The 18,462-nt window shown below is 37.2% G+C and overlaps 2 protein-coding genes across 2 annotated transcripts; one reads left to right on the forward strand and one right to left on the reverse strand.

Annotated features, from left to right (window-relative positions):
- Positions 1 to 626: 626 nt before the first annotated feature.
- On the reverse strand, positions 627 to 2,479 carry LOC135078216 (collagenase-like). The gene is made up of 5 exons (XM_063972803.1): positions 2,228 to 2,479; positions 1,684 to 1,945; positions 1,443 to 1,538; positions 1,108 to 1,301; positions 627 to 770 (listed from the first exon to the last, which is right to left on the reverse strand). The coding sequence occupies exons 1-5, from the start codon at positions 2,417 to 2,419 to the stop codon at positions 669 to 671; spliced, it is 846 nt and encodes a 281-aa protein (XP_063828873.1). The 5' UTR covers positions 2,420 to 2,479; the 3' UTR covers positions 627 to 668.
- A 315-nt stretch (positions 2,480 to 2,794) lies between these two features.
- LOC135078362 (uncharacterized) lies at positions 2,795 to 15,018 on the forward strand. Its single transcript, XM_063972959.1, has 10 exons — positions 2,795 to 3,000; positions 3,237 to 3,507; positions 3,744 to 3,839; positions 3,951 to 4,141; positions 4,561 to 4,656; positions 12,614 to 12,826; positions 13,428 to 13,695; positions 13,957 to 14,052; positions 14,227 to 14,420; positions 14,886 to 15,018. Exons 1-10 carry the CDS (start codon positions 2,806 to 2,808, stop codon positions 14,985 to 14,987), a joined length of 1,722 nt encoding a protein of 573 aa, XP_063829029.1. The 5' UTR covers positions 2,795 to 2,805; the 3' UTR covers positions 14,988 to 15,018.
- Positions 15,019 to 18,462: the final 3,444 nt, after the last annotated feature.

The raw sequence follows: 18,462 nt of genomic DNA on the forward strand, positions 1-18,462 counted from the left end.
GGTTGGTAAGTAAAAAATATTTAAAGACGCTCGAAATCCTGACAATGTTATATTTTAACAACTGCTAATGACACATATAAAAATATGATTATACGAAGGTAATAGCTGGATAACTCCAAATATCCAAACTCTTGACTGCGTGCATAACAAGACAACTGCACATATCATGGATGTGTTTAGTACTTAGAGGGGATCATAACTTGATAACTGTTTTTGTAAAATTAAAAACGAAAATCCATAAATGTATAAGTCGAGATATTAATAAATACATGTTCTGACATACATTGATAAATCGAAATATAAATGTTTGTAAGAATAATATTAATTGGATATATCGTTATGTCAAATATTAGTTGCCTAAATTAGAGATATTTACTTATGAACAAGAGCTGTATTTCAAGTATTTTTGGGTATTTCGAGTTGAGTTTTTTATACCAGTAGGGTATAAGGTAGAGGAAGCGCTTAAGCTAATAAAAAAAAAAGTGCAGGTCGAGATGTCAAGTTATTCCCGCGCGGTACGGAACTAGCAGTTGCAGTTTCGTTGCAGTTGCGTTTCACCGTCTGTTCTGGGCCTAAGCGGTAAAAAGTTCGCAAAGTCAGTTAGTCGGTAAATAAAACTATAAATATACAAATAGTGACCACATTTATTAGATACGTATTAACAAAAACTATTGCCTAGATAAGATCCAAGGCAAGAACGAAGTGATGCGTGCGAATCCATGGGGAAATCCATCTTCACAGCCCCATACAACGAACGACACTATGCCAATCTAGAATTAAATAATTTTATTTTTAATGTGGCAATACTCTTCTTATAATGCTGATATTATCAAGAATGCACTGGAATTGCAGTTCAAATTGGAACATCCATAATCTGAATTAATTCCGACCCCTTTCTGTAGAATTTACAAGAAATTGAAATTGCAATAATTGCATAAAACTCTAAATGTAAGCATATTGAATAGGTAAGATCTTTAAATTAAATATAATCCCAAAAATAGGTATAAGAATCTAGATCTAGCAAGGCTAACGGGAAATCAGAAGTAAAATCTTACAATAGTACGAGGATTCCCTGCATTTTAGATAGGTATGTAAAGAAATTTTCACCTGAACTCTGTCGGGGCCAGAACCAGCCACTAGAGGGCCGCCCGAGTCTCCCACGCAGGTGTTGATGCCGACAGGAGCCAAGGTGCACAGCGTCGATGAAACCACGTTATTGGGGTACCTTTGAACGCACTCCTCGTTTGAGATCACTTGTAGGTTTGCTTCACGAAGCTCTGGGTTGGCTGGGTTTGGATTTGCTGAAAAGATTGTAACTATTTTGCTTAAAATCCTAAGTTATGCTAAATCCATCTGGGTTTCTTCCATAAAATTAGTTTTCATAATTTAGTCATTGATTGATTATTGTCTGATACAAAATTTACATGTAGGTAATCACATACTGTCTGATATCCGCCCGTAACCTATAGCAACTGCCCACATTCCCAAAAAGTCGTTATTCGCATCCTCAGTAGGCAAGATTATGGGGCTGATGACATCTGAAAACAAATTTTACAATATGAAGTTCGTTCGTTCGTTTCAACCAAATGACGTCCACTGCTGGACAAAGGATATGAAGTATCCAGTACAAATTATAACATCAGCTAGATCAAATTTTAATTCAGGATCTACAGGTAGACTTACTATTGAACTGGACCCAGTCATGCCTAATGATAGCGACATCGTTATGTAGATTATCTGGGTTCCAATCGGGATGGACCTCGACGTCTTCGGAGTCGATACGCAAGCCACCAGTATGCAGCGTCTGGGAGCCGAACACCAAGGTGAACATGCGTGCGTCGTCCCAGCAGTGCGCCGCCGTCAGCGTTCGTGTGTGCGTCAGGAGAGACGCGCCGCACATGGATGTAAACCAATCGACGTAATTTAAGTGGATCACGAGTCCTACCTGAGTTCATAAATACAGATTATTATTATAAGTAAGCACCTCACTCCTTTTTGATTCCTCGTCTCAGGTTAAGCGATTAGATCTAGCTAATTAATTGTGCAAATCCTTTTGTTTGAATGCATAAAAATGTATCTAGGTATTTTAATTCGTGGGTGATTTCGGTTTACAAACCACTTAAGTCACAACTCTGGTGTCATTTACATGCCTACAGCCTACACAGCTCAATATGCCATTAAAACACGATTTAAGTATATTCCCAAAAGATATTTTTTTTAAACTTACCATAAACGGATGCCTGCCGAGAGGTACCGGAGTGCCCCCAACGATTCTTGTAGAATTGGCTGCTAGCTCCAACTTCTTCAATTGTTCTGAGCGCGGGATCCCCACAGATTCATGGTAAGACCACTGCGATCCCTTGAAGGGACCTGCTTCTACCGCCACCGCAGCTAAGAACACCAGCCAATTCCACTTCATCCTTGCAAACCTAGCTCACAACAGTGAACCGCTTATGACTGTACATCGGTATTATAGTGATAATTATGAAGACACTGGCATCTTTATCTTATCTATCACATAATTTCGATAATTAGGATTTTCCATTACTGATTTCAATTACGAGTATTAACGTCAGACTTACAAAAATAGATTTTCAGCCCTTTTAGATTATTTAATTTGCAATCAATATATCGTTACGAGATTATTTTACAGATTTGCTATTGGAAAATCCATTTGGAATATGGAAGTTGTTACCAATTTAATAAATCTTATCTTCAAAATTTCATTTATTAGGATAATAACAATCAATATATAAGTAAACAATGTATGTTACTCAATGTCATTTTTGCACAAGGGTTGCAGGAATGAAGTGGTCTTGGCTAGTGTTCGTAGCGGCAGCGGCAGTGGTAGGAGCGAACCCCATCGAGGGACCGCAGTGGTATTACCATGACGCTGTGGGGATTCCACTGTCTGCGCGCTTAATGGAGTTGGAGAAACAAGTCAATTATACCAGAATTGTTGGCGGCACCGCGTCGAATTTAGGCGCGCATCCTTTCATGGTAGGTCACGTATTTTGCAATGATGGTTTTCTAAAATCGCACCTGGTGTTATGTGAGATGCATTCTAAAATGGTACATAATTATCTGCCCTGTAAGTGCCTATTCACTCTCGCCTTGAAAAGGCCCGGATTAAAGTGTTTGGGAAAGAAAGCAGCAGGCAGCGAATTCCAGTCCCTAGCTGTTCGCATTATAAGAGAGTTTGATAAAGCAGTTCCTAATACAATTTGTCAATACAGGTGGGAATTGTAAGCCATTTTGCTGGGACTTCAGCTACGTCAGTATGCGGGGCATCCCTTTTGTCGAACACGCGCTCGCTGACGGCGGCGCACTGCTGGTTCGATGGCTGGCGCTGGGCGCAAAGGTTCACGATGGTGTTCGGTTCCCAGAGGCTTCATTCCGGCGGCGTCCGCATTGATACTTCCGACATCGTAATGCATCCCAGCTGGAACGTAAATAATTACCAAAACGACATAGCCGTCGTCAGGCACAACTGGGTTACATTTACCAGTAAGTGCTCTTTCCATATTTTTCATTTCTTTTCTTCTATCTTTCCAACTAATGGCCTGCGTTATCCACATCTAGGTGGCTTCTGCAACATTCACCAGGTCGTCGGTTAATCAATAGGAATTAAACGTCTTCCTTTTATACATTTAACCCCTCTTAACAACGTCTAACGTCTTCCTTTTATACAAATTTTATCATTTAATTGTTGTTTTTATCCAGTTTATCTTTGTTTTTCCTAGATATCATCAGTCCCATAAACTTGCCGACTGGGCAACAGAACAACAACTTTGCTGGCACTTGGGCTATGGCTATGGGCTTTGGGATGACATCAGACTGTAAGTTATACAGTTTCTAGTTAGTCAATATGACTGTATTAATAACATTTTGAATAAATTCTAAAGTACAGGTAGTTTTGTTGGATCTAAAATTGAACCTCAATATTTTAGTTACACCACCCGCACAAAACCAGGAGTTGAGGCAAGCGAACCTGCAAGTGATCACGAACGCTCAGTGCCTTCCAAGATGGCCGAACATCGTTGCATCATCGTTGTGCACAACGGCGCCTGTCGGTGTTAACGTTTGCGTCGGCGACTCCGGCGGCCCGCTCGTGGTCGGTAGTGGCAACAGCCGAATTCAGGTAATGACAAAAACAATGATATTTTGGTCTACCATATTACCATACCATACCATAGTAGTACACGTTGTAGGAAGGATAAAAGGACGACCTCATAAAGGTAGCAGGAAGGCGCTGGATGCAGGTCGCTACCAACCGGCCTTTGTGGAAATCATTGGGGGAGGCCTATGTTTAACAGTGGACGTCCTATGACTGAAATGATGATGATGATGATGATGAGGAAGGATTTGGCGATGGTGGCAAAAGGTGATAGCGCGAAACGCGTAAGCGATCACAAGACGAGTTGGTAATGAGTTTCCTGGCTCGCTTAAAAAAATTAAACGCTTTTTTCTTAACGTTGTATGCAGTAGAAAACACACACTATGGTAGGTCATACTTAAAAGTGTCTACTTTTACTGAACGTAGTATTTATTTGTTCACAGATCGGCGTAGTTTCCTTTGGTGCTCACAGTTGTGAAGCAGGCCAATTCTCTGTCTTTGCACGTGTCACTTCATACCTGTCCTGGATCTTATCAACGGCATAATAATAATTTACCTGGATTGTTCATTACATCTTCTTGTTTTATTTACAAATCTGTAAAAATATTCAATGATTATTTTACGGATTTGATTTTGGAAAATCTTTATTTATCTGGAATATGGCAGGTCCTATCAAATTTACAGTTTAAAGTTCAATATCATTTTCAATAATCTTTAATCTTTGGACAATTTCACACAGCGCCATCTAGCCCCGAAGTAAGCAATTAATGTTTGTGTTATGGGTGCTAGCTTAATATAATTTTATATGATTTTTATATATATAATATCTAATTCTTGCCAGTATCCTCCGATCGTATCACAGCCGAGTGGCTCCCATATTACATTTTTCGATACATCGATTCGCATTGTACGCGTATTCAATAAGCGCGGAAATCGTCACAATTGAAATGGAGGCATGAGGTTCATTTGTGCGTATTTTCCTTTTGCCGTATTGTCAGACTTTGATTGTTAGCCGAGTTGTAAGCAGCTTCTTGCTCATGTTACTCTAAGATTCTCACTTGAGCTAGAACTTTGTGATACTCTTGATCACTAGTATGTAAGGACAAGAATAACTTTTTTCAGCATTAACGTTATTTTAGGTTAATACTCGTATATTTTTTGTAATTATGGTCCAATGATATTGAAGTCAAGGGATAAAAAGAATCTATCATTGAAACCACTCTATGAAGAGAGTCTGCTGGAAATATTCTTATTTATTGTTAACATAAGAATATAAATAAAAATTATACACAGCCTTGGTAACAGTAATGGGTTAGATTTTGACATAAGTGAGGTAAGTTTTTAGACACGCTTTTACTTAGTTCAGTTCAGTCAATTCCATGACAACTAAATTCTACAGACTACAGAGGTTCAAACTTCAAACGGTTGTGGCTGATTTTTATTAAGTTATGTACCTATGTGGTACAGTTTCATCAATGTAGATAAAGATTAGTTAGTATGTAAACGACTGTATAACTTTTTTATTTACTTAACCAAACCCAACCACCTTTATTCTCAAAAAAACACATTGAATATTTCCTATAATAATAAACCGCTTATCAAAATAAACGTCTCAAACAATCCAAGTCGGAACCCAAATTTTTGTCGTTACAATGTTTTCACAATTTATTTTCGTAACAAAAAATTCCTTCGAGAGTCCCCCGTGTACGCGTCACGTTAAAATATCACCGTTGGTGTTAGCTTAACGCATTTCTCAAACAACAATTAACATAATAAATTAACTCATACGTTCCGTGCGTTGTATAATGACAAGTAACATTTTCGAACGCGCCTCGTGGGGTTCCGTACTACGCGATTATGTATTCTTGGAAAACAATGCGCTGAAATGAAGTTTTTTTGAAGAGAAATATTATGTAAAGCTGATACGTTTTTTTTTCTGTTATAAATTATTATTAAAAAAATGTATTTCAGGCAATTCATTGGATCAGCCCTTAGAGAACAACATAAAGCTTAGGAATTATGTGTTTAAATATTTCTATGTAGATATTTTTCTTTTTTAGTTTATTCATTACAAAAAATACTTACAAAAATACTAATCTTTCTTCATTACGAGTATAATAAATATCAGTAAGATTACTTACACAGGCGACAAGTCTACGAGCTAAGTAAGTTTTTTGAGAATTTCTGAAAATGTTCCATTGATACAGTTTTGTTAGAAAAAATTGCACGGTTGTAAGCGGAACCCTGAAAATTCACGTCAGACCATCGGTGAATAAATTAGGCGAGACTATGATAGATTGCTTATTAGGAGCTACCATAATGTGTTAAGCCTTGAAAAATACAGGGTGACCGCTCCGCGCGAATAAATTATAGTCAACAGCTTAAGTGGAGTGAGTTATGACTTGACCAATGGTAATTTGCTATGTTGGTGCTGTTCTTGATCTAGATACTTTATTATTTTATTTTAAGTGACTTTATTCATCTGTCTGTATAGCGAACATACATAAAAATAATACATACATTTATTCTTTTTATGTATGTTCGCCATGGGACGAAGTTCACCTACAAGAAAGACAGACGGTATGTGGTCCATAAAGGACTCTACCAATCTGAAAATCATTGGGAGAGGCCTATGTTCAGCAGTAAACGTTCGCTGTGGCTGAAATGATGGTGATGATGTTCGTCATTATTTTATTTGTATAAATAGCATGATTATCACCTACTCAAAAATTAAATGCATGTAGGAATTATTTCAAAACATTTTCAGGGATTTGCATCTACGAATTTTTCACATCTTGCTGAAAGGCTTTATACCAATAAAATAAGTTATGGCTTATGGCAACGGTGAATAAAAGGTTGTTGTTTTGATGAGGTAAAATTGTTATCGTTCATCTACTCGTACGAGTACATTACTAAAAGTATGTGAGTTTGTTTGTATTCCTGCATTTTTTTTTGCTTTTTTTAACAGTTTTTAAAAGCTACATTGTTCTTATGTGACAAAACAGTAGTCAAATAATAGTTTTAGTTACATTTATCGTTGGCAGGCCAATCTACACAAAAAGCCGGGGGCAAAAGGCAGTTCAGATTAATCTCGCAGTGTTATTTTATCAGCAGCAAGGAATCAGTATCAATCACATAATACAGATAACTTAATTAATCGGAATTGTTAATACACTCAGCGGCACGGAATTTGGCCCAAGCCTAAACAACCAGATATGAGCCCAAATAGGACCAGGTGTTGTACCTATGCCTAAGTTTTATGTGACATGTTAACAGAACATTTAATTTTGTTTTTGATAATTTAAGAGCCTAGATTCATAAATTAATGCGTCTGTTTAACTTTTGTGACTCTAGAAACGCATTTTGTTGTTGGGGCGCAAAGAGTACGGGTAAGTTTAAATTCGATATTAAATTTTGTAAGGGTCTGGCGTTTTGTTTTTTGTTTTTAAATTAATCTTATGGTTATTCTCATTTCTAGAATTCGAGGTAATGCCAATTACTCCAGATCAAGTTGCTCAAATAGTGTTGCTTGAAGTCAAGGGCGTACGCAGCGGGAAATGTCTGAAACTTTAGTTTTATCACGCACAATCTTAAGATAAGCATTATAAAAGCATGACCAGACCGCCCTTTACACAAGAAGACCAGAAAGTGGGGAATTAAGGTGCATGTCAGCGCGCGATGACCGGATTATAGTACTTGCAATATCAAGGAATCGGGTTCTCATTACGGTTGAGATACGCCAGCGTTTACAAACAGCAAGTCCAGTGAATGTCAGTGAGCACACAATAAGAAGAAGGATGGAGGAACGTAACTTGCATACTCGAACACCAACTCGAGGACCAGAACTTCTCCGACACCTTCGCGAAGTGCAACTAAGGTTTTCTAGAGAACATGCAAATTGGACGCAAGGCTAATGGAGTAAACTTTCTATGAAAACTGGCAGTTTGCGTAGTAACCCTTTTCGGCACCTTCTTCATACACTTCCATGGCCGTCTGAAGCTCTTAAGGTGACTCTGCAATCATCGATCCATATAACTTTATTCTGTTGTGTCGCTTCTAAGAATCAAGCCTTGTGCAATGCACGCAAACACTTGAACCCTATTTAGATAATCTCAAGGTTTATTTTGGAGGGTTTGTTCACGACAAAGTAATTTTATCGTCAGTCTGCCGAGTGCAGCGCAAACAAAATGACATGCCGATGGTGCTACAGTGAATACAAGGAATTACTTCGATGATGTTGTGTCGTCTAACAAATACTTACCCACACGCCAAACGGACGCGGACAAACTTGACCTTCACTGGTTGGGTTTTTATTGGCGGTCAAGCTGTAGATCCTGGCTGCACAGGAGATGCAGTGGTGGGAAAGAGATGTGGGAATAGTCCCGTGTTACCCACACGCCTAACTTGAAATGTCTAACATATTTTGAAATAAACAGAAAAATGTAGAGGGCCAGATCTTAAAATAGGTGTTATCAAAATAAAAATTATTAATAGTCAATTATTTTAAAACATTAATTAAGTAGTAGTTTTCTTTTCTATTGGTATAAAATCATAGCATATTGTTACTTCGATAGTGAGTGTAGTGGAAGTTATTAAATGAAAAGAGTGGACTGTATAAAATTAATTGTCTATTCGGTATAAATTTACAATGATGTTGAGACTGTTTAGTGCAAAGTCGTTGAAGAGAGTGCGTCAGGATCGTCTTCTTCTATGTTCGCTCGCGAACCGAACATTGCTCGTTCGTTCGCCGAACGCTCGCCGCTCCCTCCGGTCACGTCCGTGAGTAGACACATATACGTACGTACATACGTACTCGTACAATGTTCAAATTTGTATGCCGTTTTGTATTTACGTTATATTGATATGGTTGTAAAGTTTTTCCATCTTCAATTCTTCATAAACAAAAATATCGTTTTATAATGTACTTTCTCAGAGATAAAATAAACGCATGTGTTGCTCTGTAAAATAAAAGTTTTATTCAATATTAATACATTTCTCATAGAAATAAACTAAATTCCCTATTCATTGGCTATAACACAAACCTGTTAAATAAAAGAAACGACATTTAAAGCAATGACATATCATAATAGACATGTTATACGCCTACAATAATGGATTAAAAAATGGCACAAGTCGTCTTTTATTTGATAGCTACTTTTTATGACAACTAAAGATATTTGGCAGAAAAGAGGAGAACAGGGTAGAGTGACCCTAGGATTGTAAAAATAATAAAACCAAATGGTAGGAATAAACCAAAAATTTATTTTTGAACCATAAAATAAATAGTCAAACTACACAACATACCCCAATATAAGCACAAAATGAACAAAAAGGCAACTTTTTTGTATTTTTTTTCTGGGCAATCATCCCAAATAAAATAAAATAAAATTTAAGTTTTACGATTAACGTACGTTACGTTAAACTACACTCGACATCAAATAAATCGACCCTCCCGCGACAAGCACTTTCAAACGTATGCAAACTATACTTATATACTTCCCATAAATGTTGGCACCATTTGAATGCCTAGTTCTAAAGTTCATTTCATTAAAGGAAAGGTTTTTACCCCAAAAATGTGTCTTTAGAAGGATCCAGAGTCACTTGTTAAAAAAATAGGTAGTTAGGCTTGAGCCAACATTTATGGTTATAATACTGTTAAGTTGGGATTAATCGCTATCCATCTGTTAAAGAGGACACGTGAGATCATTATTTGGTTTTGTAACCATAAAAATTGGTCTTATTGATCCCAGAGGTGAGCTCGAAGTGAGGTCTTTTTTCAAGTCACATTTATTGTATATGTTAATCGTTTATAAAGAAATTAAATGTGTTTTTTATGGATATTTATTGGGCTTCATATTGTTACACTTCTTTTCGAGTCTTTTATTTTTCCTAGTCAAGTTGTAATTTTTTAACTGAAGCCGGCGTTTCTCTAGATACAATTTTCTAAGTTCTGTTTTCAAAAATGCTTTTCGAGGTGAATCTAAAATTGAATCTTCGTCAGACACATTAACTCCTTACAAACTTGATGGTGATGGTGTTCTAGAATTCTGTTCTTCTTTCTGTAACAAAAAAATAAATAAATAAAAGCAAAATGCTTTATTTATTGAGAATAATTGAAGTAATATTAATTAACCTTAATCACAGGAACTGCTGTTTTTTTCAGCCGTCGTACCTATATTTTTCTTCGTAACATAAATGTCACTCGTCAAGAAATGCTCGGAGCATACTGTAGAATATGCTGAAGGTATCCAATCATCTTGATTTCTTTGAGTCCTAATTACTTTTAACCATTTTGCTTTCATTAACTCATCCTTAGGTAATCTAAAATAGAAAATAAATTATGAAAGTAATGTTATTATAAATTATCTAATATAAGATAATAAGGTGGGTAGACATTTCTTGAAAAAAAAAACGAGTATCGAATTGCTAGTATAAAATTCCGAGTTTTTTGTGATAGAGATTTTCCCCAACTTCCCCTGGCAGTGGCCACTAGGTATTTGCGCGCATTTGTCACTTTCACTCTCACGTATTAAACATATTTACATCTCGCTCTTTAGGTCACATGTCAAATCCAATTGCCAAACCTTGTCAAATTGAATAAAAATTAAATAGATTAATGTTTTACTAAAAAAACTGTACTTACAAATGTAATGATACATTTTTCTTGTCTCTAATATTGGCCCTGTAATTTGTACACCACCTAAATATACAGGAAGGCATTTTTTTTCAATTAATCAACCACATACCGATACGAGCGTTCGCGGCCATTCGTGGCCAGCGATCGTGCCCGACTAAATGCAAGAGGTACAATTCGATGGGTGCCTGGAATAAAGCCGCAATAGCCATAGCAGCAGTTTTCCGATTAAGCGATTTTCGTAATCTGGGGGTCCCTATACACCTTGTGATTTTTTTTCAGAATTTTATCTTTGAAACTGGCTGATTTACCAAAAGCACTATGGATATTGAATCGTTATTCCCGGAAATTTGTTTACCAGAATAATCGTGGCATGTTCAATGTTAAAAGTTTTATTTCAAACTTTTACAAGTAACGGCCATTGCGGCTTTGTTCCCCGAAACAAACTATGTGTACCAAGTCACAATAAACATTACCTACTTGTACAATTTCTTTAAACTTTCTTATGTAATAATACTTCATGGTGTTCTTCTATGCAATAAAAATATGTTGATTGGATTTACGTCAATACCTAAAGAACCGTTTGAGGTATATTTATGAAATTTGAAGCTATTGTTTATCTTGCAAGTCTCAACACATGAGCCAAATTTGAAGTGTTAATGCACAGTAGTTTTTGAGTGATGAGGAGTCAAAAGTGGCTCCAATTGCTTCGTCTAAATATACGCACAGTGCTGTCCCCTCCCTGAAACTAGGCTTAACATGCTTCCACATGTCTAAAATATTTGCTCAATGTTGATTTAGTCGATTTTCTCCTGATGGGAACATGTAAGACAAAAATAAAATTTCCAATATTACAGACCTTCTAGAGCAGATGCCGTAAAAACTATACAAGATATAGAAAAACTTGACTATCTCACCTGTAGCAAATTGAATAAGCTTTTTTTGGTTCATAGTAGTCATGTCACTAGGACGCATAGTTTCCGAGGATTAAGCGAAAAACCGAAAAGTGGTACCTTTAAACCCCCCTCACCCCGCCGGCTCAAGGGCTAAGGGCGGGGACTTTTGCTATGTTCACCTCCTAACTAGTCTAAATAAAGTCCCAAAGTCAGAAATTGTGTTCCATGGATTTCCATCTATAATGCTTTATTGACTGGACTACTTTGCTCATATCTACTATATAAAAATAAGTCGGGTTTTCCTTCCTGACGCTATAACTCCAGAACGCACGAACCGATTTCCACGGTTTTGCATTCGTTGGAAAGGTCTCGGGCTCCGTGAGGTTTATAGCCGCGCGATAAAGCTTTTCTGTGATAGACAAAATTGCACGCGGGCGGAAAGACTGAAATTACTTGACCGATTTCTTTCTGAGTAACATAGGCTAGGTTTATAATATCTCAGCTATAAATATTATTTATCCATGCGTCCGTAACGCCTATCGGATAGGAATGATGTTTTTCTAGGGTCTGGAAAATTATTATGGAAGTCTTGAACAGTCATCCTCTAAACACTCTAAAGAGTAATTACATTAAGGATCTTTTTAGTCATAGAATTAATAATAATAATTGGGAAATTTACAAAACGCCGAAACATGATATCGTAAAAAAATCCAAAACCATTTAATCTTCATTCATAACCGCTGTACCTACTATGGCATTAAGGTAATACTATTGATTGGGAAATCCACTGGCAAAACACCGAAATATTTACAAGATAACATTGTAAAAACCACTTTTCCTCTAGAAAGATAGGTGTTCATCAATAAAAAACTAATTATCACTTCACGGATAAGATATAACCAGTCTGTGGTTTACTATAAATACGAAATTCACACTACTTACAGTCACTTACACTAATCACTCGGTCTTGGGAGGATAATTTCTAAAATGAAGTGGTGCTTGTTACTTTTTTTAGTAGCAGTGGTAGTGGAAGCGGTTCCCTTCGAGGCACCGCGGTGGTCCTACCACGAGAAAGTGGGAATTCCGATGTCCGAGCAACTGAAGAAGTTTGAGTTGGCAGCCAATTCTAGCAGAATTGTTGGCGGCACCTCGGTGCCTCTTGGCAGGCATCCTTTCATGGTAAGTTTTTCGTTGAATTACTGTTCTATCTTGAAACATAGGTTGGATATTTTAACAAAGAAAATGTTGGACTGGTGCTATGGAGAGGGCTATGCTCGATGTTTCTTTAAGAGATCGAATCAGTGAGGAGATCAGTAAACGAACTAAAGTCTATCTCTCTGACATAGCACGACGGATTTGCAAGCTGAAGTGGAAGCTGAAGGCAGGATACATAGTACGCAGTACTGACGGCCGATGGGGTAGCAAGGTTCTGGAATAGAGGCCGCGTACCGTAAAACGCAGCGTGAGACGTCCACCCACAAGGTAGACTGCCGACATCATAAAGGTAGCAGAGAAGCGCTGAACGCAGGCCGCTATGAATCGATCAACATGGAAAGCATTGTGGGAGGCCTATGTTCAGCAGTGGACGTCCAATGGCTGAAATGATGATGATGATGATTAGGCTATTGTTAATAAAGTTTTTGATACACCATCATCAACAGCTTATATATATAGATGTGGGCTACGTACCTACTACGTACTAGCATCTCGATTCGGCCAGTCTAACACCGACACCTTTCGGCTATTTCCGTTTTACTTAAATATTTACCCTTATTATCAGGTGGGAATCGTGATCCACTTGTTCACTGCATCCACGTCTATGTGCGGCGCGTCTCTCCTGACGCACACGCGCTCGCTGACGGCAGCGCACTGCTGGTACGACGGCTGGCGCTGGGCGCGTATGTTCACCATGGTCTTCGGCTCCCAGACGCTGCATATTGGCGGTTTGCGTATCGACACCGAAGATGTTGAGATGCATCCCGACTGGAACACAGTAAATCTCAACAACGACGTCGCTATCGTCCGGCACGATTGGGTTGCCTTTAATGGTAAGGTTACTGACCAGCAAACCCAATATTTGATAAAGGCCACTCAGTGTGCTAGTTCTCGTACAAGAACACTAGCTGATATAGCTCCCATCATCACACTTATAATGTCCTCATAGGATTCAAACAGAATGCGACAATTGATTATTATTTTTGCAGTCATTTTTATTTGATAATGAACTATAGATAAAGTCATAATTATTAACTTATCATAATTATCTTTACAGTGTTCATAATCACAGTTCCTCTATTTATGTTTTGCAGATATTACTAGACCCATCAATCTACCAATTGATCAAGCAAACAACGATTTTGCTGGATCTTGGGCGATAGCTGTTGGCTACGGGAAACAATTCGATAGTAAGTGCATAGGTACTGCTTAAAACAGTATTTTTTTACTTTTACTCAATTTTATACAGTAAATTAAGTAACTAACAGTAAACTCGCTCAACAAAAACAAATATCCTTAATTTCGACGAAAGCAACATTTAGGTCATGACTGTGTCAAAATTAACTTTTTCTAATTTTTTTTAGATCAGGTTCCCACATTTAATCCGGACTTGAGAGAGGCACACCTTCAGGTGATACCAAACGAAGTGTGTCGTCAGTTGTATCCTGGTTTTATTGTAGACTCAACTCTCTGCACAATAGGACCCATTGGGACCAATATTTGCCAAGGTGACTCAGGCGGCCCTCTTGCGCTTGAAACTGGCGATGACCGAATTCTGGTAATTTTTATTACTTTACTAGCTTTTGCCCACGGCTTCACCCGCGTGAAATTTAGTTTGTCACAGATCGTGACAAATTATAGCCTATATGTTATTCTGGGTTATAAACAATAATACTGTAAAGTTTCATCAAAATCAGTTCCGTAGTTTTTGCGTGAAAAAGTCACAAACATGTTGAAATCCAGACATCCATACCTACAAACTTTCGCATTTATAATATTAGTAGGAGTAGGATTAACATCTGATTTAGAAGAAACAACCTTTTTACTACGGACTTATCATGGACGACGATTTTTTACTTCAAGCCGTATGTTCTGATTACTTTGATATTATTTTTGATTTTAGGTTTGATCCATCGAAATTTTGGCCAGAAGAAGAAATATTTTTTCTGTTATATTTTGTTCTTAGTATGGTTTCAATATCATATGATAAAATAAATTAAAAAGAAAACTTATCTATTTACAGATTGGTGTTGTTTCGTTCGGAGCTGGTGCCTGCGAGGGAGGGCATCCAGCTGGCTATGCGCGCGTGACCTCTTTCTTACCCTGGATTCTATCGAGAAATTAAACTATTGTAATAAATAATACTAACAATATAATATCACGTGTATAATTTGATGGTCCTTGTTCAATATAGAAATCATACAAAAAGCACGCTGTTGCCCCGTGAAACGCTCCATAGTGACTAAAAATTCATGAATTTATGCACAGTTTCCCCATCACCCACGAGTGCCCACCTCAAACCGAGAAATTAATCTATCACATTACACACTAAGTATATGTTACAGGAGATGTATGAATTCTAGGAATTGTATACTATTCCTAGGAAATGTATACAATTCCGAAGCTATTTAGGAAATTTATAAAATATTGCTTCAGAGATTTTTTAATACGCACATATCCTAGGAAATGTATACTTTTCCTAGGAATTTTATAGAATTCCAATATTGTATTAGGAAATGTATAAAACTAAGCGGCACAAGCGCGGTCGCGAGATCGTGTGCCCCTCGGTAGGTACGCCTAAAATTTCATTTAACCAAACCACATTGGCCGATAGGTACTTTTAACTCACAATTATTATTGTTTAGCCTGACAGTTGTTTTCGCACTATTATACTTTGGCCGAAAAAAATATTTGCCTAAAATTATTGGCATACCTTTCTTTCGACATCACACATATTACGCTGAATTATTGGAAATCCCTAATTTTAAAATCTCTTTTATCAAACTATTATTGGCATGAAGGTTTTAGTACTCCTGTAGCTGGATAACAAAGTCTCGGTTAGGTTAGGTTAGACTTGCGACCTTACACATACACAGCTGCCGCGGCGCGGTAGCGCCATGTGGACGTCCAACGCTGCGTTTTCCGGTACGGTAGATACATAATAATTATTTTATTTTAACTGACTATACTTCTGTCTGTAGGTACGAATTATTTGATATAGCTTCCAGTGCATTCCGTCGATGGACATCGGTTTACTTTATGGGTTTACGTACGTTTTTTTGCTGCAAGGAGGACAGACGACCTCATAAAGGTAGCAGGAAGTTACTGTACTCTACCAACCGGTTAATCTATAAATTATTATGCTCATGTGCAGCAGTGGATGTCCTGTGGCTGAAACGGTGATGATGATGATGATGAGCGTCGTTATCTTCTATTATGTTCCGAATTTAATTATTTTCTTTGTAAAAGGCTTTCTTCTGTGAAAATTGAGATTGTACTATTCAAAAATCAAATTCGCTAAGTCGGGGGCAAAAGGTAGTAGGTACTGATTAAACTCGCAGTGTTTTTTATCAGCAGAAAGGAATCTGTATCAATCACATAATACAGATAACTTAATTAATCGGAATTGTTAATAAAATATGAAAAATTAAAGATAACGACCCCAACAATGAAACAATTTTGTTATACGAGTAATTAGCTATCATAATCGGCCTTCAGTCACTATCAGTCAATATCAATACACTGTTATATTGAACTCATACACAACGTAAATACAAAAACAACGGCACATCAAGTTACAGTAGGTATAAAATTAATTTTAATAAATTACGTATGCTATGATTTAATACTAATAGAAAAAAAACTGATAATTATGAATGTTTTCAAATATTTTACAGTTAAAAAAAATATATCGATGACACCTATTTTTCAGATCTGGCGTTCTAAATTTTTCTGTTTATTTCAAAATATGTTAGGCTGAGTTGCACCACCTTATTTTAACCGTAACTATTACGATAACCAGTGCTTTTTGTATGAAGCATGACAGATTTTCGACGTTTGTCAAAGTTAAAGTAAGATGGTGCAACTCAGCCTTAGACATATTTTAAAGTTAGACGTGTGGGTATTTGTTAGACTCAACATCATCGAAGTAATTCCTTGTATTCACTGTAGCACCATCGGTATGTCATTTTGTTTGCGCTGCACTCGGCAGACTGACGATAAAATTACTTTGTCGTGAACAAACCCTCCAAAATAAACCTTCAGATTATCTAAATAGGGTTCAAGTGTTTATACGAACATTACACAAGGCTTGATTCTTAGAAGCGCGTGTTTGCTTTGAGTTGACGTTACTCAATGATCTTTTGATGGCTGATACAGAGTATCTATAATTTATAGGCGTAGGATGACAACCACTAGTAGTTGTGACAGCTCCTTTGTGTTATCTGCTTGCCGATATACAGGGTGTTTAGTAGAGGGTTAGTCAAACTTCGTAGGACAAAGTCTTATTGAGAATACCAATTCGCCAATTAGACCCTCAAAAATCTGTCAAACTTCATACAAAAAACATCGGTAATCGTTGAAAGCTCCTATTCTGTGTAGATGCTATGTACTTATAAACACTGTGGCGTTTTAGGTGGTTTTATTAAATGCGATTTTGCGTCAGAAATGACTTGTCTGATTTGTCGTCACTAGACAATATGTCGTTTAGCCTCTATGAGCAAAAAAAAGTGTAGTAAAAGCAAATAAGCAAATAATTACTCACTTGCGAACTTAAATTCTCACAACTGATTTTGTTTGCACGATGTCTCACGACGTGTGGATTGTCATCATGAAGGAATTAAAGTTGGATAGCATTATGATAGAAACTTGCGCCTTTACATATAAGTATGTAGAATATTCAGTTTGTTTGTAACTCTACAATCACAGTTTCACGTTGTACAAAGTTTTATGCAATTTTGGTATTCACAGCCAGGTTATATCGTTGGATAAGCTCGGATTTAGTAAAGGATATAAAATTATTATCTCAATCACAATAATGAACTATAGCGTACAAAGGTAGCAGGAAGGCGCTGGAAGCAGGCCGCTACTAACCGCGCGATATGGAAATCATTGGGGGAGGCCTATGTTCAGCAGTGGACGTCCTGTGGCTGAAATGATGATGAGGATAGAGTTACATAATAAAGATTTGCTCTTATTGGAATTCGAACCTGTAACCACAGCTGTGCCGATCGCAACTGTTATACCGCCAAACTAATTTTTCTGCATAACCCAAAGGTAAACTGGATGAGAATGCCTTATGGCATTAAGTTCGCCTAATGTTAATATTTTTGGCATTGAAGTATAAATAAATAAATAAATAAATAAATAAACTGGCATACCACTCAAACAACAAGGTCTGGCGACTAAAGGCAACAAACAAGTACTTTTACGTCATAAAAAGCTGCTGAATAAGTTATAACCGTAATCTGAGCCTCCTATGGCGACTTTATAGCTTTAAAAAAGTACATTAGTGTGGAGTGCTAAAGTATTGGAATTATCCAAATGTATTCGAATGCAGGGCTTAACCAAACGGGCTCAAGTGTTCGCCCCACTTACCTCGTTATCGTAATAGAACAATCAAGAGAGGAGCAGTAAGCCAACTCCACGACTCCAAAATTAAATATCAAATCCTCAAGTTTACAAAATCCTTAAAGAATAAAATGCAATAAGTGCCACTGAGTTGAAATGACATTATCTAATCAAAAAAAATTTAACACTCCTGTAATTCCATAAAACAAGCCCGCAAGAGCTAGAAACGCAGCTTTTTTCCCGACTGATTT

Source organism: Ostrinia nubilalis, chromosome 14 (genome assembly GCF_963855985.1).
Source record: "Ostrinia nubilalis chromosome 14, ilOstNubi1.1, whole genome shotgun sequence".
NCBI lineage: Eukaryota > Metazoa > Arthropoda > Insecta > Lepidoptera > Crambidae > Ostrinia > Ostrinia nubilalis.